General features: G+C 35.4%; 2 protein-coding genes across 4 annotated transcripts in view; one reads left to right on the top strand and one right to left on the bottom strand.

The window, feature by feature from the left end:
* Positions 1-14,617, bottom strand: part of LOC137390202 (uncharacterized) — a 31,283-nt gene extending 16,666 nt beyond the window's left edge. For all 3 annotated transcript variants that reach the window (XM_068076492.1, XM_068076493.1, XM_068076494.1), the window contains exons 1-5: positions 14,601-14,617; positions 14,100-14,183; positions 7,708-7,876; positions 7,204-7,345; positions 6,065-6,289 (exon numbers count right to left, since the gene is read on the bottom strand). In XM_068076492.1, the coding sequence (XP_067932593.1) occupies positions 6,065-6,289; positions 7,204-7,345; positions 7,708-7,809 (469 nt within the window). In that variant the 5' untranslated portion in view covers positions 7,810-7,876; positions 14,100-14,183; positions 14,601-14,617. The remainder of the gene's footprint in view (positions 1-6,064; positions 6,290-7,203; positions 7,346-7,707; positions 7,877-14,099; positions 14,184-14,600) is intronic.
* Positions 14,618-15,690: 1,073 nt separating this feature from the next.
* Positions 15,691-21,324, top strand: LOC137391658 (uncharacterized). The gene is made up of 8 exons (XM_068078172.1): positions 15,691-15,908; positions 16,383-16,530; positions 16,846-16,999; positions 17,218-17,409; positions 17,543-17,675; positions 18,607-18,746; positions 19,776-19,898; positions 20,934-21,324. Exons 1-8 carry the CDS (start codon positions 15,713-15,715, stop codon positions 21,075-21,077), a joined length of 1,230 nt encoding a protein of 409 aa, XP_067934273.1. The 5' UTR covers positions 15,691-15,712; the 3' UTR covers positions 21,078-21,324.
* The last annotated feature ends 1,698 nt before the right edge of the window (positions 21,325-23,022 follow it).

The raw sequence follows: 23,022 nt of genomic DNA, 5'->3' as shown, positions 1-23,022 counted from the left end.
TTTATCTGTTTACTAAAGGCCCGCAATCTTTTGTAAAAATAAACAGCAGTTTTGTACGACTCAAAAAGGCCATCATCATCAAGACCTGCTTATCTCTACAATATATCAAGTAGCAGGCTTTATAATAAACATTTATAGCAGAAAGACATCCGAGTTATAAAAAGTTTTGATCAAAACAGCGATTACAAAAAAATTACCAAACTTTTGAGTTTTGAACAATATTTTATGTGCCATGAAAGGATATAACTAGTGTTACAGTAGAAATATTAAATAACTGTCTTGTCTTGGTGGAATATGCTTGTCAGGTTTCATCTTATTAAACTTGAAGCATGAACAGTTGATTGTTGCTACGTTCTTGTTAGGCTTGTATTGTTCAGACATTGCTACAGGATCGAGTTGTAAAACTATGATACAAAACCTGCAGTAACGAAGGTCCCAAAAAGTACCGTGTTTCACTAGAGTTCAGAGTGAACCTACGTGAATACAAAGCAATTTAATTTATTAAAATTCTACCTCTTCTTCTCTCAATAAGCATGACTATTTGGCTATCATAGCGATGCGTGAAGACATCAAGTTCACAAAGAGATGGTGAGTGAAATAGACAGACATACTACCTGCTGGGCTATGCACTATGGTTCATTTAGCTGGTGATGGCTGGGTATTGTTATCTGGATGATGTGCCATTGTTAATGTTTGATATTGGCTAGCAATTCCATAAAAACTTCATTACCTTGGTTCTTTTAATTAACCGCACTATTAGAAACTGATTTAAAACATTCATTTTGCCCCATTTAAAGGTCACACCAATGTCCCAAAGTAATTTTAGATGTAGTCAACAGTACACCAAATGCCATCAAAAGTTCACTCTATAAATATAAGAGCTGATCACAGACCATGATCATAAACTGATCAAACTTTATGTCATCAACTCTTGTATTTCTAATATAATAACTACAGTGATACATGATGGTTATCCCTGAGCCCATGCTGTACAATAGCAACTCTGAAAAGTTTCTAATGTCTTGTCAAAATACAAAATTTGCTGCTTATGGTGAAGCAAAAATTGAATAATATGCATTTAATTTAAGTAGTTGCTTATCACAACTGATACTGTAGATGAGCCAAATTTTAATCTGACAATCATCTATATAGCCTACTAGCCGGATGCCTGGCATTGCACGGGTAATAAAAGAGTTCTTGTACAGAAAATTTTACTTTTAATCAACATATTTAACATCAACATTTACTATTCTAACTTTTAAATGAGGGTTTTTGTTTATTTCTGTGAAGTGTGCTATTTCTGTTTACTGTGTTTATTTTTATGTAATTCATACCACACCGGGTGCAGTGCCTATTACAGATCTATACTGATTGCAATACTCTTGTTGGCTATATGAGTTTACTACGCATTTTTCTTCACTTATGGGCATGCATTTTACTTCTGGTGTGGCTTCACAGATGTTTCTTCTGGTATGGCTTCACGCATAACGCTAGCTGCAGTGTTTAACGTGAAGCCATGAAAGATATGTATGTGCCAAATTTATTCCATGGTATAGCCAGTTGGACAATGTAGTATATTGGATAAATGGATGTCCGCAGAACTGGAGGTTGTGAGTACAAATTCAGTTCGCAGCAGATTTCTCATTCTTAAAACTATCGCTATAGCTGGACAGATGGAAGTGCAGATAGACAGACCAACAAACACCGACATTCATATAGATATAAATCTCAGTGTTTGTCTGTCGTCCGTGTGTCCAGTTAGAGCGGTAAAGTTATAGGAACGAAAAATCCCCTTCCCACTGGAATTGAACTCAGAACCTTCAGTTCTTCAGACAGGCATGCTATCCATTACACTACACGCCATAGTGATTAATAATTGTGCACATACTTATTACACGGGTTAAAATACACACACTTCAAGTGCTGCGAAAATACTATTAGTTACTACTAGCACGGTCGAAGATAATGACTGCGTGAGAGATCATGACGCTTTAAGCCTGGTTCCCATATCGATTGCGAGACTCCGGCGGTAACTTCCGCAGCAAAACGCTTGCGACGCTAGGCTCAGCAGCATATATTCACATAAAAGCTGCATCGCTAAACATAATCGCATAATCAAATAAAATGTTCGCTCGCCATGCCGTTTCTATAATGGTGACCTTTACCCGTACATTGCATTTCGGGAAGGTTTTGCCAGAGGCCTTTTGCCAAATTTGAACGGCGCTAAACTGTTGCGATGCCCCTGAAACTACCGGCAGTCCTCGGCGGTACAAGGCATGTAGGTTCCCATTTCATCGCTAATAGCCTGTGGTGCTGTTGCCGGTGCTTTGCGACGTATCTGGGAACCAGGCTTAACATAACGAGATTATAAGCATAATTATAAGCACAAGCTGGCTTCGGAAAAACGGACAGAGCTTTTATTATAGTAAAGATTTAGACTAGCTTAAGTTATTCAAATTCATTAGGTAATTATTTTACTACTCATGCAATGGCGAGCATTCATCTAGTTATTCTGTTAAAAGCAACATTAATGTTGGAGTTGCCAAAAATTTCTAAACAAGATAAATATAAATGAATACTGCTGAATCTATATATATATAAATCTCAAAGTTTGCGTGTGATTCGGTTTGTCCAACTATAGCTATTAAGATGTCGATATGTAGAATCCGTGTCGCAGAAGATTTGATCTTGGAACCGCCCATTCCCGAGACGATATGCTAAGCCATTGAGCTACGCGAAATTGATGGATTCATTGGGCGATATATGTTGCTATGTGGGTAAAAATACGCATACCGCTCATCATTACGGCGCTATGTCATTTTATGCTTGTTCTCACAGCTACTATTAGTAAGTTTAGCGATACTAGCTTACTCAAATTAGCCAAATATGCCAGGCTAATGGCAAGTAACTACATTACCTGTCACTGTTTATAAGCTGATTTTTAATACTCCGCTAGTCACACATACATGTAAAATAGTATTTATTAAGGATTCTATACTAAACAGTCAGTATGATGGATTCTATACTAAACGGTCAGTATGATACTAGATCAGTAATATTAACTTTGACCAAGTAAAGCATTTCAAAATTACAGCCTAAATGTGTCTTAACAAATCCAAAGCATATTGATTCCACAACCATTTTCTGTTGACTAATGTACTTGTATAAGTTTGGTAGCGATGAAAAAGTGCAGTTTGCCATTAACATAGTAATTGATTTATAGACAGACCATAATTAATTACTATTATGGTTACTACAAACCAACTAACGCTGGCCATGTACATACTAATAGTTCCACACTAACGGAAGACATGGTCACTAAAACTAGTAAAGCTAACAATTTGAAAAACTGACACACAATAAAAACGCAACTATGAATTCTTCTCAGTTTTTTTCAGCCTGTCTTGCAAATGCAGGGCATAAACATAGTTGCATGATTATCTGTTTAAATCAAAAATTGGTATCTAATATTTTTGGCTGCAAACAAGAAAGTGACCGGAGATTTACAAAATTATCAAAACTTACATAAAATGCAAGATAACTGCTGAAATCGCACGATATTTCACACGAAGCCGGTTGTACTACTAAGGGAACGGCGTTAGTAGGGTTAGGAGCTTTTGTGTATAGTTGTACAAATGGTAAGGAAAGGCAGAGTGTGAGAGCAGAGTACTACCCATCACGCAGTGTCTTGGAAGAAACAGCTGCCCAGATATTCTTAATGTTGCACATTAAGCAACTTTTCAGATACATGCTAAACTGTTTCCCTAATAAACAGATTTATAATAATTTAAATATAATATAAATAATATAATATAAAAATATAAATAATTTAAAATAATTTCCAAACTAAAATTGGGATAAAAAGTGAGTTGAAGTTTAGCACACAAAAAACAAAAGTCTACAATATGATTAGCATTTTTTACATTCAAAGTATAACTACGATGTGGCTAGAAAAAATAAAATATTCCCCAAATCACGTAAAAAACTCAACTGCAATAGACACTTTTTATTACATTTTATCCCACAACTATTAAGTAATAAAATGTTTAATCTTTGATTAGATTTAGCCTTTCGAAGGTGTTAATAGTCAAATGTTGACTCCCTGTTTGTACTATCATCATAGCAATTTACAGAAAAGCTGACAGCGTAGCAATTATTTCTGATATATCTTAATCTCCAAAGCTAATCTCTCCTCTACAACTAACTCATTGTTGTTCAACAAAACAGCTTTTGATTGGTTAGCTCATACTTAGGAACAGCCTCGCTTAGTACGTTAAGACAAATACTGGTTCAAGTTTTGTTGTAAATCAAATAATTTGCATGCAAAGGTGATGGATCACATGACTACATATGACCGTATAAGTAGTACAAAATATTTGGTAACGCAAGCTCATGGGAAAGTGATGATGGAGGGTTATTGTACTAGGATTAGGTTCTTCATAAGGTTCTGCGTGCTTTTTTCGTTAAATAAGCATTTTTAAAGCGTCACTGCAACAGTTATTTTTATATTGTTATGAAAAAGTTACAAAATCCATTTTTTCGCTGCCCTTAAAAGGTTCTGTTAGGCCACGTTCAGGTAAAACAAGCATGGTTAGTCGAGACTAGTTATTTTTTGAGCTGTGGTTGTATATGCTTACACATCTTGTGTAGTGTATGCTTACAGCTTTGAGCTGTGGTTGTATATGCTTACACATTTTGTGTAGTGTACGCTTACAGCTTTTCGAGTATGCAGTGTATGCTTACAGCTTTTCTATGCTTGTATGCTGAATCAATAGATTCAGTGTACGCTTACAGCTTTTCTTACAGTGTATGCTTACAGCTTACTTTCGAGTATGTAGTGTATGCTTACAGCTTACTTTCGAGTATGCAGTGTATGCTTACAGCTTTTCTTACAGTGTATGCTTACAGCTTTTCGAGTATGCAGTGTATGCTTACAGCTTTTCTTACAGTGTATGCTTACAGCTTTTCGAGCTGTGGTCGTATATGCTTACACATTTTAGGCAGTTACAAGGAAACTGCTGCTTCTGACTTAAAATTTAGTGTTCCTACATAAGACTCTGCTCAACAAGGCGGTATAAACAGATTGTTTTGCCTAAAAATGGTCCCACAGGTTCTTTAAGGCCTCACAGTGGACCCTGTCATACAATTTTAATTCGTTCCAATGTTGGCATCGTATAGCCAAAATGTCGTATAGAGGAGTATAGAAACCCAAAGTAATTATCTAATGCAAACACACCTTGGCAAAAAATATCAAAATTTTATATTCGTACCGTACAAATATTTAAAAATTAGTAACAAAATAGTATGTTAACCTTAGTAACTATAGTTACCTCCAGTAGCTTTACTATATTTAGTGTACTTAGGGGTTATGATCTGCAATAAAATGTAACATTACAATGTACTGTGAGCAGTACTAAAATGTAACATTACAATGTACTGTGAGCAGTACTAAAATGTAACATTACAATGTACTGTGAGCAGTAATAAAATGTAACATTACAATGTACTGTGAGCAGTACTAAAATGTAACATTACAATGTACTGTGAGCAGTACTAAAATGTAACATTACAATGTACTGTGAGCAGTACTAAAATGTAACATTACAATGTACTGTGAGCAGTAATAAAATAAATTTCGCTTACTAAACAAGTACTTGAAGCTAAGTTTTAGTATTAATTTTATTAAACTAAACTTCAAGTTTGACATCGTCTAAAATCTTATCATCTACCTGTTGCCTGGTTCCTTTTCACTATAATTTCAAAAGAATAAAGCTGAACTGAGAGGGAGAGAGAGAGAGCATTGTATCTTTTTAGGCATTGTGGGAGGGAATAGCATATCAGCATCTTCATTATTTCGACATATTCAGCCTTCTAACTGCTAAATCTTAATTTCGAGAAAAATCTTTGTTATTATTGTATAGTGAAAAAAATTTCAAATGGCGGAGACGAAAACACATTATGTGTGACATCGTAGGGTGAACAAATCATATGACAGGGACATCGTACCCGGAGACGTGCTGTATTTCTGAGATAGCACACACTGCAAACATTTGTAACATCGTACCGTGGTGGGTCGGGCTGGGGGAACTAGTAATCGGATCTGTTGCCTTCAGCTGTTCACAGTTGGAGTCGTCAACATCCTGTTTCAAGGGAGGCGACGATTGAAGGTCATTGTTTCTGTACATTTCTAGGCTGTTGGAAAACACTGAATCTCCTGCTTTATGTGAGGACTTTTCTATCTCTAGAGCCTTCTGTTTCTGCACCTTAGGTATGCGACCCATCTTAATTGCTGTAGCAAGGATATGACATGTTTTAGTACTCACACAGTGCAAGGCACCCTCGCCTACTACCATTGCAACATGCATCGCCTACTACCATACACATCCTACATGATGTGGGGCCATTATTAAATTCAAAGGAAGCAATGTTGAATAATGGCAGAGAGGTATTTTTATTACAAAGGCTCTAGAGGCCGATACTTGTTAACCTCAAACTACAAAGTATAGTTATTCTGCTACTAATTCTTATATCATAAATCTGATCTTTCAACGGTGATTACAAAAAAACTGCCTTATACACAAACAAGCACCAATGTATAACCTTTTTTATACAAGTGCTCCAGGAGCATCAAAAAATATATTTCTAATGTAGCAGACTGAGAGGCGCAAGTCAATCTGGCTAGTCCATGCGAAATACGTGTACACTGGCATAGATGTAATAAGTCATGGCAGCAATGACACAATGACATCTTCGCAACTATCATGGACCAATAATAAGACATGATATATAAACTGCAAAATGTTAGAAATTGTAGTAGGAGAAAGGAGAGGAGAAAAGAGGGGCTGGAAAGGACAGCTGAAGAGAGAGAAACAGAACAGGAGAGCAAAAAAGAGAGGGGCAGAAAAGAACAGCAGAAGAGATAGGGGCAAAAAAGAACAGCAGAAGAGAGAGAGAGGAGGAAGAAAGGACAACAGAGGAGAGATGAGCAAAAAGGGACAACCGAAAAGAGAGGGGCAAAAAGAACAGAAGAGAAAGTGGCAGAAAACGACAACCGAGGAAAGAGTGGCAGGAGCGGTCAACAGAAGAGTGAGGGGCAGAAGGTGTTAACAGAAGAGAGAGGGGGGGGGGCAGGAAAGGACAGTAGAAGAGAGAGTGGCAAGAAACGAACTACTGGAAAAGAAAACACAAGTTAGATGCGCTCACCAGCAATAGCCATGCCGAGCTTAAGACATCTCTTGTACCTGCATAACTTGCATTTGATTCTATTGTCAGGTTCGATAGCGCACTCCTCATTGTTGAGACACTTGTATTTGTCGGCTTTCTCAAGGCTTCTCTTAAAGAAGCCCTACCAATGAAAAATCCCAAATAAGCCGATATTAATGACAGACTGTTTCTAGGACATATGTCAGCCCTGAGAAATGCAACTGAGACATCGATAACTGCATGGTTAACCAAACACTGGTTAACTCAGGAAAAGTAATAACCAGCACCTGATTATGCTAACTGAATTAAGTGGTCTAACCAACCACTATCAACACCACTAGTACTTAACTGCGCTAGCCCTTGTCTCGTTGAAACCTTTTCAAACTATAAACAAGGCTAATTTATACCGCTCACAAATGTCTTACATTTTCATCTCCAATGCGAGCTCTCAGAGCTCTTCATACTTTTTTGATATGACATACTATATTCAACAAGATAGAGTACCTTGCAACCCTCGCATGTATTAGCTCCATAGTGATTGCCTGTAGCCCGAGCATTGCATACACGACATTTTCCAAATGGGAAGGGAACGGCTCCTTTTGGCATCCTTGAATCCTCTAACTAGCTCACAAGCTGTAACCGAGTACTCTTATAAGATAGTCGGATGTAACATCTAAAATGTTGTAAAGACCAAAACGGATACAGTTGCTATGCTTGCTTTGGTAACTTGTATGAATGACAAGCTGATAAAAAGCAATGAAAAGCTGCATATATATTTTAAATTATAACAAATAATAGACAATAAATAAATTTATAAGATATAAAAAATTTCTATTTAAAAATTCTTCAAATGCTTTGAAGAATGGTTCTTCATAGCATCAATCAACGCATAGACCCACAAAAACTGCTGAGATTTGTTCCTTTGAAAGGTGCTGTACCTACAATGTTTCTCTTTTGAAGAACCCTTCCAACTGAGGACCCTTCCACTTTATGGAAACAATAACCTTATAAGATTTAAACTGCCAGCAGCGCTACCTAGTTTTGTTTTAGAAACCGTGTGTTGTAATTTCCTACCATCTATTATTAGCAAATGTTAAAGAATGTAGCTCAACTTTGGTTTAATCTTCAACTAAAAACTTCAAATATTTATTACTAACAAACTCATAAATACAAATAACGTCAAGAGTCATTGAAATTGTAAACCAAAGCGATATACAACTGACAAAGGTTTACCACCACGTAAACTGTTCTCAGCAACTGCGTTCAACAACAGCAATTATACTTAAGATAAACAGCAGTTGCTGGCAGCGATGTCTAGTCACGCGTGCAATTTCACTTGCCTGAATGGGTTGCCACAACTGTATATAGCTCGTAATAAGACTCCCTTAAATAAACTTCCTAGCGATCGTTACTAACAAAAATACTTGCATCAAATATTACAAACCCAAATTTTAGCGCGATCTGGCTAAGGGATCTCACAACTCAACTCTTTGTAACGCAGTATCCAAGAAGAGAATGATTAAAGGAATTCTATCGTAGAAAGAAAACCAAACATAAATCATTACATGCCTGAAACCATGGTGACAACTAGCAGGACTATTAAGGCGAGTAGTAAAAAGAACCTGAAAGGAACTCCTTAAAGTTCATCTGTCCTGTAGAAAGTGTTTTAAACACTCTTGATGGTATACATTCAGGAATCTCATACAGTTACTGATGGACGTGGAAGACTACATACACTGAAAATACTCTAAACATATTATGCCCATCATATACTGATTATCAACATGGAGAAATATTGAGTTTTGCTTAGCGTTTGTTTAGTTATTCCAAAATTCATCCCTAGCATCAGGTATTTTATAGTGATTTGTATTGGGCCTAAGGCTATGCAATCTGATTTTTCTACCAAAACAGTGACATAAAATCATCCTTGACCCTTACTAGTTCAGTAATCTGGGACAAACCTGAAATGTTCAACTTTGACCCCTATTGCTAAATGAATAATTACCTATAATTGGCTAATCAACTTGGCAATTTACATGATATAGCCATCGATATTGCTGTATATTTTTTATCCTACACTATCTGACTATTTTAGAAACAATTTCTTTTTTCAACTCAACCAATCAAGTTCATTCCGTCATCTATGTCGTTGGTGTTGGCATTGCTTGAGAACAAAACCCAAGGCTACTAGCATAGACAACTTTGGTTAGGTAATATTTTTTAACTAGTCTGATACAGCAATATCTAATCATTTAACATAACCATCCTCATCAACAATGTAATTGTTAACCTTCAGTTAATTGTCTTCAACTGTATTCAAGTGTCTTGTCTTCATTTAATAGTCCCTGAACATATATCGACATGAGTGACTCATCACTAGCTTGAATAATCCTTCGCCGATGAGATACGATCAGATCCGCTTAAGGCAAAAGGTATGCACATGTGGAAAAGCATAATGATATACAAGTCAGTACCTATACAAAATATAAGTTTTCAAGATTAACCACATCCTTCCAGACTCTTCCCTTCTGGATATAGTCATGGAGTCTATTTGATGTTAGATAGACATTACAGTTGATACATAAAGTATTATTACATGAACCGTTCAGGGGTAGCACAAACACTGGATAGGGGTGATTCAAAAAATTAGTAATGACTATGAGAAGATTGACCAGTGCATTAGAGAAAATGTTTAAAAGCCGTACCTGTTGTGGTAACTGTTCGTACATATCGTGTATGCCTGAAGGGAAACACAACTGGATAGTATTAGTTTACAAGCCAACATATTACTTTTACTAGAATCGGATACAGTGCATATTCATTACTACCCCAACTACAAAACCGTGTCACCAGAATTATTGAGTAAATGATTTTGACATGAAGGAGTATTTAACAACTCAACATGCTACTTCTAAGCATGGCCATACTGTCTCCAAACAATCCGTGGTCTTACTGCCTCCAACCAATCCGTGGTCATACTGCCTCCAATCAATCCATGGTCATACTGCCCCCAATCAATCCATGGTCATACTGCCCCCAACCAATCCATGATCATACTACCTCCAACCAATCCATGGTCATACTGCCCCCAATCAATCCATGGTCATACTGCCCCCAACCAGTCTGTGGTCATACTGCCCCCAACCAGTCCATGGTCATACTGCCCTCAATCAATCCATGGCCATACTGCCCTCAACCAATCCGTGGTCTTGCTGCCTCCAACCAGTCCGTGGTCATACTGCCCCCAACCAGTCCATGGTCATACTGCCCCCAACCAATCCGTGGTCTTACTACCTCCAACCATCCATGGTCATACTGCCCCCAACCAGTTCGTGGTCATGCTGCCCCCAATCAATCCGTGGTCATACTGCCTCCAACCAATCCGTGGTCTTACTGCCTCCAACCAGTCTGTGGTCATACTTCCCCAAACCAATCCGTTTCTGGCCTAGTTCCAAGCAGTTGAGAAAAGCTACTGAGGAAGAATGCTATCATAATGAGTTCCTTCTCTTGTTATGATAGTTGTCATTCATACCTTATGTGTAGCTATCATGCATTTCAACATGCCATTCCAGCGCATCACTCTTCTTCTCTTATACTCTATTGAGCAAACAAAAGTTTTGCTAGTTCCGATTACAGTAACCACATAACCAAGACAATATGTCAAACACAATGCCAATAAATTGGTATGCTTTAGATGAACTGCCAAAACATGATAAATTGAATACTAATAAGCTAAAGAAACTGGTTTTCTTTTTCAAAAACCAGACTATAAGCTTACCCACAGTTTGATAACAGAAGATTGACTTGTGTAAGTTTGTACAACTACCAGAAAGCATTCTAGTTAGCCGATTGCAACAGCTGTTTCGATGTTTGATTTGGCAGCATTACCCACTTGCTCGCGTTTGTGTGTATGCTGCTGCCCTTACAACTAACAGGCTCTAATAGTTATACAGAGATTACCTGGTATAACTGATTCGAATCTATTCGAAGCATGGTAACCTGGAGAATGTCTATACATTCTCTTTCAAGATGGTCGAAGAATTTAGTAAAATTATTTAGAGAACTGCAATATTAGATTAAAGGTATATATTATCACTATGGCAATTCTTGGAATTTTTAGAGGAATTAGTAACTAAATTTGTAAATTTATAGTAAGATTCTCGAAAACATCGAAATCATTAAGAATCGCCAAAAACTGTTACCTTGTCATATTGGTATAAGCCTATTTGCTATTTGTATTACAATCTCATAAAAACTCGCTTGACTTGCGTAATTGGCAAATTTGCTTACCAGAAATTACAAATAGTAATGTGTTTGTCGATAGAACACAGATCATTGAAGCTGCATATGTTGAATATAGTCGCTTAATGTGAACTTCCCCAAAATGATTCCTTGTCAACAACCTGGCCTCAAGGGCCTTTGTCAATTGCGATCAATTGTTGAAACCTTTAAGCTAGCATGAGTCTTAATGCTAAAAAAAGCCTTCCTCTACAATAATACGCTAGCTTATCAATTGCAGCATCTGAAACTGCTGCCGACATAGCAACGAAATGCTCTTTTTACCTTTGATTGATATGTAAACTTCCTAGCAAAAAATATTGTAGTGGTTGCCTCAGTTTCTTCACCTAAGGAGTAGTAACTAAAAGATTTTTCATTTTCAATAAGCGAATACCTTCTATCCACAGTCTAAGGTATCAGTAGATTGCTAAGCTTGTTCTATGCTGGGTTAAATGCGTGCAATGGGAGAAGCTTATTCTAAATCACCAACCAACATGCCACAACAGATCAGCACAACACGGCAAGACGCCTGTCATAGCGGCCATTAAATTGACAAAGTAGATAGGAACCGCTACAACCACCTACCAACCTATCCATGTCGCTACAGACATTCCCAAACCTGTTTGACTTATATCCTACTATTTGTATAAACCTGACCATTTCTATCAAACTTCTCATTTTATATCCATCTTTCGCATACCTCTTTGACAAGTCTGTAATGAATACTCATTTTTAGCATTTTCATGATGCTTGTGTATTTAGAGTTTTGATTAGACATGCTACGAGTAGTCACTAGTAGCATGACCGAGTCTATCAATAACCCATACAGCATTCCTGAAAAGTCAGACAGCAAGCAAGTATGAGAGACAGACCATCACCTGTCAGTTTGGAAGCGATAGGTAATGCCAATTGAGACGTTGCACTGAGAGTGCGAAGTAGGGCAAAAATTTGGCCTACTTATCGCTGAAAGATCGCAATTAAGCGGCCTAGCAGTGATGTAGAACAAGACAATGTCAAAGCTAGGTCATAAACAAGTCGCTGGTTTACTGTTGTTTATTAATCATTCAGGGATTAAGTGTATCGTGTCACAGAGGAACCATATTAGCTATGCAATATGTCCATGGTTGAGTATAGTGAGGATATACATAGTGGCAAAATTATTAGAAGGAAATGGTTTTTTGTAGTTCCATTGCATTCACATAGCCCAACAAAAGAACTTAACCTATTATATAGAACTAAATTATGAGTTAATCAGATTTATACAAGAATTTTGCACAAGACTAGAAGACACATTTTAGTTGAAGCCTTGACAGATGATGCATGTTCAGAAGCAACACTTGACTTTTAGAGGCTGTTATTGAGGTCTTTACACAAGTTTGCCAGATCAATTACATGCAATATTTTTATTTGAAAAATATTAATCAGGAACCTCATAGTGAAAGTATAAAAACATTTGTTAGTCACAAACATTCACTTTTTATTTCATATTCACATTCCTTTTTATTCTTTTATTTCTGGTTTTAAATTTTACTAGGTCACAGGCAAATATGAGTAAATTGTTTCAGTTTACAAAATTTTTCCGGCGGCTCAATTTAAAAGAATATATATTTAATGAGATTTTAATAATCAAAATTAATATAAAAATAATTTTATAACACATTATCTATAAGATATTTCATTTCCTGATAAAACCTGTGCTACTATTCACTACCTATTAATGCATATTACAATTTTACACCAGAATTGTAACCACCCCACAAAATTTACTTATACTACACAAAAATATAAATTATCATATCAAAATACACAGTCAAAAGCTGCAACTGCAATTTTAAAGATAAGACTGGCCAAGTTGTCTCTCTGGTATTGTTCACATATCTCATCTTGAGTAGACAACTCTATTTGAGTTCACCTAGGTTTGGGCAAGCAGCCCAGAGTTAAAAAGAAGTGATGATTATTCAGTGCCAGCTGTAACAATAGTAAAACAAATGCATTCTTCAAAATCATTCAATCAATAGCATAACCCCAATGCATTTTTAAAATTTATGTATTCATTGTATTGATTTGTAGCCTAGCATAGTTAAATAACATAAATGAATGGCCCATACCCTGCTCATGTTTGTAATGCCTAATTTCATGCCATCTTTTTATACTATTATGTACTCTTGGCTGTTTCTTTTTATCATAAAACGTTACAGATAACAGTAATTTTGGTAGCATTGCAAATAAAAGATAGTCATGCTGTGCACTTTTAATTAAAACTGCACAAGTCAAGTGCAATACAGAATTTACCAATACGAACTGAAGCACATCAATGAGTTCAAGCATTTGCGTTAACTTCTTGCTCATAACAGTGCTTATTGCAGAGATAACAAATAGGTTCCTAATTTTATAACGAATCAAGGTTCAAAACAGGAAGCAAAATTTCTGCTTTCAAAAATTATGCAAAAATGTGTAGCAACTGATGGAAAAATTAATAAGACATGTGGGGCATCGTATAAGTATGCAAATATTAGTTAAATGCACATAAAAAAACACATGCAGTCAACATTTTGTGATTGCGAAATGTGTTGGTTTGAGTTGCATTTATTGCTATCTAGTATAATTTGCATCTTTACCGTCGTTCCAGCAACTTCTGTAATAGATTAACTCTAGCCAGAATCAAAATTCCCATGAGTTGAACTCGGTTTCCATACAATTCTCTATAACAATTATATCGGTAAAACGTCCGATAACATTTACATTGTAACTAAAAACATGAAGTGAAACGAGATTAGTTGTTTTAATCAAGTTACGTTTACAAATTAATAGTACAAAATAACTTATTTTAAAAATAATCAATTATACTCAAAAGTTATAACAACTGAAGTAAAATAGTCGACGAGTAACGATAAAAACAATCAGCAGATAGCCAGCAAAGACGAAACGATAAAAACGTATTGTGAATTCAAAGATTAATTGCACATCGCAAAGAGAGTAATTTGTAAAAAAATATTGTTTTCATCTAACTCTATGCATGCTCGAAGTCATTAGAATACGATACTGATTCTCTCAAACTGACTAACTAATTAAGAGATAGCTAGATACTAGATAGTACAAAACGAACACGACTTTTTTACCGGAAACCATGCTGACATGTTTTGTAAGGATTGCTAAAAACGCAATTAGTCACGCTGTTACTCAAATCGACCGCCTACAATTTGGTTTCTATATTAGCATTGGTGCGCCAAAAGGAAACAACTTCAAAGAACTATCCTACAACAAAGATCGGGTTCGCCGGATACATTGTTTTTGTTAGCTTTATAGACTTATTAGGGTTACCAAAAATTAAGCATCGATATTATTGACATCACATCTCATTAGAATTATCTACTCCAACAATAAAATAAAAGTTATATTTGTGCTGTTGAAAATTAGTATGAATGACTGGAATTAGTAAGTTTTTAAAGTTTGGCAAATTTCTAGGCAATTGTAAAAATTTTCAACACCATACCTGGGCACGGACGGGCACGGACGAACCTTACTTAATAATACTACTAATAAGCTTTTCGGTATGAACATCAATTTTCGAAAGTATATATACATGTATATATAACTTTAAAAATACATTTACATGTATACTACATAGAGGACTGCATGTATTTTTTCAAATTTTGATGTACTATCTCATGCAAATAAGGCATAAACCAATAATATACAGCCTCCCATGGAGGGCTGTATATCATTGCATAAACTTAAGTTGCTCTTTTAAAAACTGTTCGACTTCAAACTGCACATAGTAGCCAACTAAAATGTTCTTATCATAAATTTTACTAAATTCCATGTAACTACTCAGATTTCTTGTTTAAACATCAAAGTTAATGATTCCTTATAAAATTGTATAAAGGAATGCTAACACGAGGCCTTTGTTGAAATTACAAATGCAAATACTACCTTAGTATTTTTGCATGCTTAGCTCTTTTTATGGACCACAGGCTAGGCAAGCTGTGCTGTTGGCAAAAGGGCTCTTATCTACCACTATGGCTGTTTGTTTCAGCTATAACAACTGAGTAAGATCATTGTTTGCCAAACACTTAACATCTGTGCAGATAAATCTGGCTTGTATGATAGAACAACTTATAACTGTGTCAGCAATCTTGGTACTGCCACGTCAGCCACTGTAATGTTTTACTAGCTTCAGTCATAACATTTTACAACAGACATCAGCAAGAAGGTTGACCACAGGAAAAAGATGTTGGCTGCAAGAGTCTGCTTATCAAACATTGGAGTCAAACTTATCCTGCTGATAAGTTTGTGCACACTGGTCTGGGCAAAAGAGTCAAAGCCAGTGAAGTATCCAAAAAGTCAGCAAATGGATGTACTTTTTCCTCCTGATATTGACTTACCTAATAGTCCGGGATTACCCATCGGCCATCTTCGGCCTTTAGGTAAGTCTTTTACTTAAATTCTGAACACAAACAGTAGCTTTTCTAATAAAGAATTAGAGGTAAACAAAAATGATGAAGTGAAATCTCTTTAATGTTTTTTTAACTAGCATCATCAACAACCTAAACTAAACTTTGGTTTTTTGGTTTCAATAGTGTATAATAGGGATGAGAGTAGGTAAAATTGCGTTATATTCTCACCAAGGCAGTCTGCAGATCACGAGATTTTGACCAGCATCAACATGCCATTGCTTTTCTCAACTGTTCTACGTGTAACAATAACATAAATTAGATGATTTCACTTTGAAAAGGTCATATAGAAAGAGATTTTAGAAAATGCATTTAGGTGTGATAACAAAAGCTAGGGATGGGATATGAAACTGAGTTGAACTATTTTGCTGACAGTTACTAAACTAATTGTTCTTCATAGCATTTACTTAAACTGTGCTGGTTTAATGACAGCTGTAAATATTTTAGGTCATCAACGAAGAAGTGTAGGAGAAGTAACACAAGGTAATTCTAGCAGTACAGTTGGCAGAGAGCCTCTAGTGTTCAGGAATATATTTGTATCAAAGGAAGCTGAAAGTCTGTGGTCAAATACAGGAAATGCTGAAAATCTAAACAGGTAATAATCAAAATCAAATTGCAAAGGTTTTATTGTTAATTTAGTAATTTGCTAATCTAAATACCTTGTCAAGTTATGTCGTTACATGACAGCTACTAGCTTTTCTCTAGTAGTGTTCAAAACCAGCACTAGCGTACATTAATAATACCTGCACAAGAGACACGAAACATTTGCACCGTATCTTTCAACTAAGTGATTAATGACATATTTTTATATAAATAATTAGTATAAATGTGGTATAGTAATTAGTTTTTGCTATAATGACATTAAAGTTAGAGAGGATATCTCAATGAATGCTATTTGTTGATGTTTTAGCATGGAATCTATTCTTGTTTGGGTTGCTCAGAGGCAAAGAAGTGGGGCCACTTTCTACCAGAAGATGACATTGTCTAAATTTTTAGACAATTATGGTAGTGAAGAATGGATTCTTGACGAAGTGCTACACAAAGCTGCACTGAGAAATATTAAAGTAAGTAACCAATAGATAAAAAGCATTCAAGTGCCCTACTAGCAGAGTGATTAATAGAGAAACTAAAATTACAGATGTTCACCATCAGCCAACCACAATAGAACAAAATCGATCTTAGAGAAGCGACCGAAAATCTCAAGTTCTGACTTAGACACCATAAACATTAGTATATTTATTATATCTACTTTAAAACAAATTGTGATATGTTAATCTTTTAGATGCCGAAGGGATTTGAGTGCTTTTCAGAGAACTTGCTACAGGTGTCAAGCTCTTTGACAAGTGGTGTGACATCAGATGACATTAAAACAAGCACTACAAATCATCTACAATGTGTTGTGAAAGGAAAAAGAGATTACATTATACTGAGAAATGAAAGCGCAATTTCTAGTGCAGAATCAAAGCATCCGCAAGTAAGGTTACTTCTCTCAGTATTTATATGATAACTCTTGCTTTTTCTTCTACCTGTTTGTTTCATTTGTTTGAGTTATTTTGCTTCATTTGCTGCAGTTTTAACATACATGTAACTCAATATGATTTATGCAGTCAATCTGTGGAACTGATGCAACATTAGACATCAATGCTGATGAAGTAAATGTATTTGACAACCCTTGGATCGCATCAACTCACTGGAACCATGCCACACTGCAAAGTGGGGATTGTATCCTCTTACCTGCAGGTATACATAATTACTATTGGGTGACAAGCTTTCAAATTGTTTGTTACAGTATCATTATGACAATAGCGCCATTGATAAGAATGCCCTAAAAATATCTTTTCAATGGTTTTATGTTCATTTGCCTGTGTTCATCTGCCTTATCATTAAGACTGTGATTGAGATAACAGCTGATGTACCGTATCAATTTTTTTATAATAAAAAATGTTATATATCGGAGTACTTTTTTGTGCTAGTCACTCTATTTCATAACAGAAATGGTGTTTGGAAAATTATTTAAAAATTGCTTACATAAAGGTAATCGAGTTAATAATTGCTGTTGCTAATCATGTTTTTCTACCAGCTGTAAATTTTAATGGAAAGTGGTATTTATTTCTACGTTAGGCGCTGATTGGTCTGCCCAGATTAACAGCCATTTCAAGAGTATTTTTAGTAGGCAGCCAATAAAACAACCACCCATTGAATAAAGGTCTAAAGCTATTATGGCTTTATATAATAAAGCTATTATTATACTAGTTAATATTTTAATTCTGTTCTAATTATACTAGTATAATAAAGTAATTAATGAAGCTATTATAACAATTATATAAATTAGCACCCTGGCAGTCAGGTGTGCTGTGAGAGATCAACATGTGTGTTTATAAAACACAAAGAATAAGTGTGCGCACAATAATTCTAAACTACTGGAAGGCAAATGGTTGGTGCAGGTGCCATTGTGCTGGGTGGAAAAGCATTGTCTTGAGGGTTCGAATCCTGTATGATGACACATTTTTTTCAACTTTTTACCTTAGCTTCGAACAGACAGACAAAGCTTTTATATAGTAAAGATTGAATTGAATTACATGATAAAGTTATTATTATAGTAATAACTATAATAAAGTAATCAATGAAGCAACTATAACACGTATAGTAATTGAATTTAATTGTATTTTAGATACAGTTTTTCATACTACATCATATGGAGAATGTAAAACTCTAACCTTCAATTGGGGAAACAAAACAACTTGTAACAAAAAGGAGAAGACAAGCAATGAACAGTTGGAGCCATTTTTGTGTTCCAATGAAGACAACAGGGTAAGAAGGGATGGAACGGTATAAAAAAGATTTTGAGTCAGCATCCTTAATTACGTAAAGCCAAGGCCCAACAATTATTAGCTTTGACAATATTACCTTGTCTGCTTGTTAATGGATTCCTCTTGAATTTTGGAGATTGGCCCGTATAACTATACAAATTTTTAAACCACTCGGCATAAGGTATTTAAATAAGCGTAGTTCATTTATACAATAAAATGTTGTCTTTCTTGCTATAAAGTGCTCTATGCATACAGTAGAGCTATACTAAAGCTTGGTACATGTATCACATTTTATTCTTGCTGCTGAAAGCTTTGGGATGCTCAACCAAGCATCAGGTAATGAATAATTTATTCCTTACCTGACATTTGGTTAAGCATCGTGAAACTTAAAGTAGAATGAATGAACTTTCCTAAGAAGTTGTACATACACCAAATTTGTATTTGTTTCATGTACATGTATATTTATTTAGTTCAAAGTTGAAAAGTTGCTTTTTTATCAAATCGTTCTTTGCATTTGCATATCATAAATACAAGAAGACTCCAATAAAAAGTAGTTGTGCTTAAAAAAGTATACTTTATTTCCAAAGATTACGTTAAAGATTAAATAATTTTTGAACTGTTAAGTTGAGCAGTTAACAATATAAAAAGTTGTCATTTGATATTTGAATGAAATTCATTTATGAAAAGACAAAAATTTAATTCATTTAGTTTACTTGTCAAAGCACAAATGTTTTGCAGATGTTGTCATTGCAATTTGCCTCCAATAATATTAAAATGTATAATTTATTTCCTACACATATTTATCCGATCAAATCATTTTTTTTATCATAAATAGAAATGTGAAGAGCACAGCATCAATTAGCTGTACAATACAATAAAATTATTGAATTAGGATTATCACCACTTTATTCTCTTGCGACAAAGTTTTCTGCAATAAAGAATATTCTCTCACGATCATTTACAAACTGTTTTCATTCCTACTCATAGAATTGATTGTTTAAAAAAGTGACCTTGCATGTCTCATGTATAGGTGCAGCTTTGCAACTGCAGTTCAATGAAAAGTGTCGGTAGGTGGCAAGAACTCTTACCGAGTGTTATCAACAGAGATGGCTTTCTAACCAAATCATGTTTGGCTCACCTAACTAACTCTGAGGTAAGATAGTACCATGATAGTAGATTGTACTTCTATAACAACTATAGTCAGCTAGTACGCTGACAATCCTGTGCATCTTGAGAGATCGTCATGTGTAATAACTAGGTGCACAGTTATTCCTAGATGCGAAAGATTTGGGAATCTGAATATCTGGATTTGAGTGCAAGCATTTTTTTTAACGCTCTTATCGTGGCTTTAAAGAGACAGACGCAGCAGACAGACAGATACTCTTATTAAAGTAAAGATTTTTCAGTTTGAATATGTATTTATCATGAGCTACTCACTAATACATTTTACTGTAGAGCAATGATGATGCAGCTAACTACAGGGCTACCAACCATCTGTGTATTGATTGCTTGTACTGATCACTTGTATTGATCGCTTGTATTGACCGCTTGTATTGATCGCTTGTATTGATCGTCTGTATTGATTGCCTATATTGATCGCTTGTATTGATCACTTGTATTTACCGCTTGTATTGATCGATTGTATTGATCGCTTGTATGGATCACTTGTATTGATCATTGTATCGATCACTTTGTTGTGATACTAAGTTCATATAGAATTTGAGTACATTTTATTCTAAAGATTTTTTACCTACTAACTGATATATCTAGTTTGATTCATAACAATATACTAAAACAACTTTTGTGTAAATAAAGCAGGTATATTTATAAAATATCTGGCAGCCTTTGAAAATTAAAAGTCTCAAGTTAAAATATTCAATCATGCTATCTATGTTCAACAGGCCTATTAAAATTTTAGATAAACGTTATGAAATGAAAAAAAAATTTTTTAACGAGCATTGCTTGCTACATTATCATGAGGATGATAGATAAATATATTAAGTTGCGCTGTTCAACACATTTATCTGATGAAATACTTTACTAGACCACATTCACAAGTCTTAGCTACATGTACATGCTAGTCATGTACATGCTAGTCAGAACCAAATCCTCCAACTAATTACTCAAACTGAAGACTACTTGTCATATTTATAACCTGACATTCCACTTCAACTTGGTTTTATTGCAGGAAGATTCTCTGAACCCATTGGGCATCTTTAACAAAGGTCCAATTCTACTCGAGGACATTAAGAAGCTTTCAACTGCAACTATCAAGATGATCATAGAAATGGCTTGCCCAACGGCAGCAGAACATATTCATGATGAGTTGTAGAACGCAAAGATGAAGATATACTAGTAGCATTATGTGAATTAGTGTAGCACAAGGTTACTATTAGTTATAGTTTTGTGTCTATAGAAGCATTCGGTAGTAATTTAGGCTAATGCAACATTTCCAACTATTTAGACAACATGTAGCAGTTCACACATGCAGTAAAACAACATCCTATGCTTACTGCTGTTGTTGAATTTTTTAACACACCCAATCTATTGCTTTTATAAAAGTTATTTACGTCTAGACAAAGAAACTAATGTTACTAAGTTATTAATGTTAGTAATTATTGGATCTTCTGTGGATGTGTTGCTGAGGATTCGTTTGCTCATGGAAACCACCATAACAAAACTTACAATTCAACAGCGAGTGTTGAGTACGTTTTTGCCATTAATGAAGTTGGCACTCTGAGCATGGTGGTCTTGCAATCCAACCATAATGGACCATTTAATAGTTATGGGCAAGCTATGATAGCAAAGTTTTCCTAAGCAAACAAATTTACTAGAAATTTGGGAAGCTAAACTGTCTGCAACATATGAAAGAGCCGGTCAACTGAAGAAGCTCTCATTAAAAGAGTCAGTAGTGCAGGGTCAGGTAATTGCAGCAATTAAGCCATGCAACAGAATATTTCCCTTCAAGATGAATTTCTACTAGCCTCATAAATGCATTTCAAAATATGCTGCAAAAAAAACGTTGAAGAAACTGGTGAACAAAAAACATTGCATATCATGTTTTTCAAAAACCTACATGTATGATTTCAGCGAGACCAAGTGTCTTTTCTTATTTCTCTATTGGCTTCCTTATCTTCTGATTTCCTACAGACATTGTGATATAAACCAGCCTAGCCAATTATCAGTTTGTCTTATGCCGGATTCAGATCAATGCCATATGAATGGGGTGGGGTGTAAGGTGCTGCGCCCTGCTGTCCAAGCTTATGCACGTGGGATTAATGTGAACTAAATCCTGTTAGTCGCAGCATGACGCAACTAAAACCTGCAAGCATTCCACAAGGGCATTGTCCTACGCGGGTCATACGATTTGTCAAAAAATATTGGTCAAATTCAGGCAGTATAAATGTAGAGCAAATCTATTATGAGCATATGCCTAGCTTTTATTTCTTACAAAGACTTACATAGGTACTATCTTTATAGGCTGATTACAGAGAGCTATGAGGTATTGCACATATACATGTCTAAACACATTAGACACATAATAGGAAACAACTTACCATACGCTGTCCTAAATCATTTTCTGTCAGCAAACAGGAGATGACATAAGAAAATCCCACAATGATGACCAACAACCGTGCAGGGTCGAGATACAAGTAAACTGCAGAACAATGAGTTAAGCATGTCTTGGGTGCTGCAAGGGGTCTAGGGAATATGGTAGAGAGTAAGGAACACGGAGGTGTTGATTGACAAATTTATATAGAAAGCAGGTAGTTCAAATTCTCCCGATGTGGTTGACTGGCAGAAACTCAGTAATAAAGTGGTAGAAACTGTACAAGCGGTCCTCTTAAAGCCGAAAGTAGGGAGCAAATTCAGAAGCTTGCATAACATTAGAAGTTATAAAAAAGTTGAAACAAACATTTACAGGTATTTCTAAGCCCTAAGCTAGCCTGCATCAAAAATATATAAGGAGATAAGCTGGAACCAAATTTGAAGAATTCATATGCTGTGACTGACTCATACACATTTAGCCCGTATGCCAGTCTAGCTAGCAATCGGTGTCTTCGGATAGTTGCTATTTACAAAAAAAATTCTCCTGAGAATCATGACTATAATATTACAAACATTTAACAAAACTTTGAAATGCATTTTTGACTTCCTGATAAAGTAAAAGAACGTAAAGGGTACTAGGAATAATTATCTAGAATTACTGATGTATTTTATAAAAGTTCTGTATCAATTTTTATATCATTTATTTCTTTGTGTATTTTTCTTGTGCT

This window comes from Watersipora subatra, chromosome 3 (assembly GCF_963576615.1).
Source record: "Watersipora subatra chromosome 3, tzWatSuba1.1, whole genome shotgun sequence".
NCBI classification, from domain to species: domain Eukaryota; kingdom Metazoa; phylum Bryozoa; class Gymnolaemata; order Cheilostomatida; family Watersiporidae; genus Watersipora; species Watersipora subatra.
The sequence above is the reverse complement of the archived record's forward strand: the minus strand, read 5'-3'. Positions and strand labels throughout refer to the sequence as shown.

Excerpts from the sequence above, each read along its gene's own strand:
- LOC137391658 (XM_068078172.1), top strand. The coding sequence starts at position 15,713 with ATGTTGGCTGCAAGAGTCTGCTTATCAAACATTGGAGTCAAACTTATC. Across the intron at positions 16,531-16,845 it reads AATGCTGAAAATCTAAACAG|CATGGAATCTATTCTTGTTT; the intron begins GTAATAATCAAA and ends TTGATGTTTTAG. Across the intron at positions 17,000-17,217 it reads CTGCACTGAGAAATATTAAA|ATGCCGAAGGGATTTGAGTG; the intron begins GTAAGTAACCAA and ends TTAATCTTTTAG.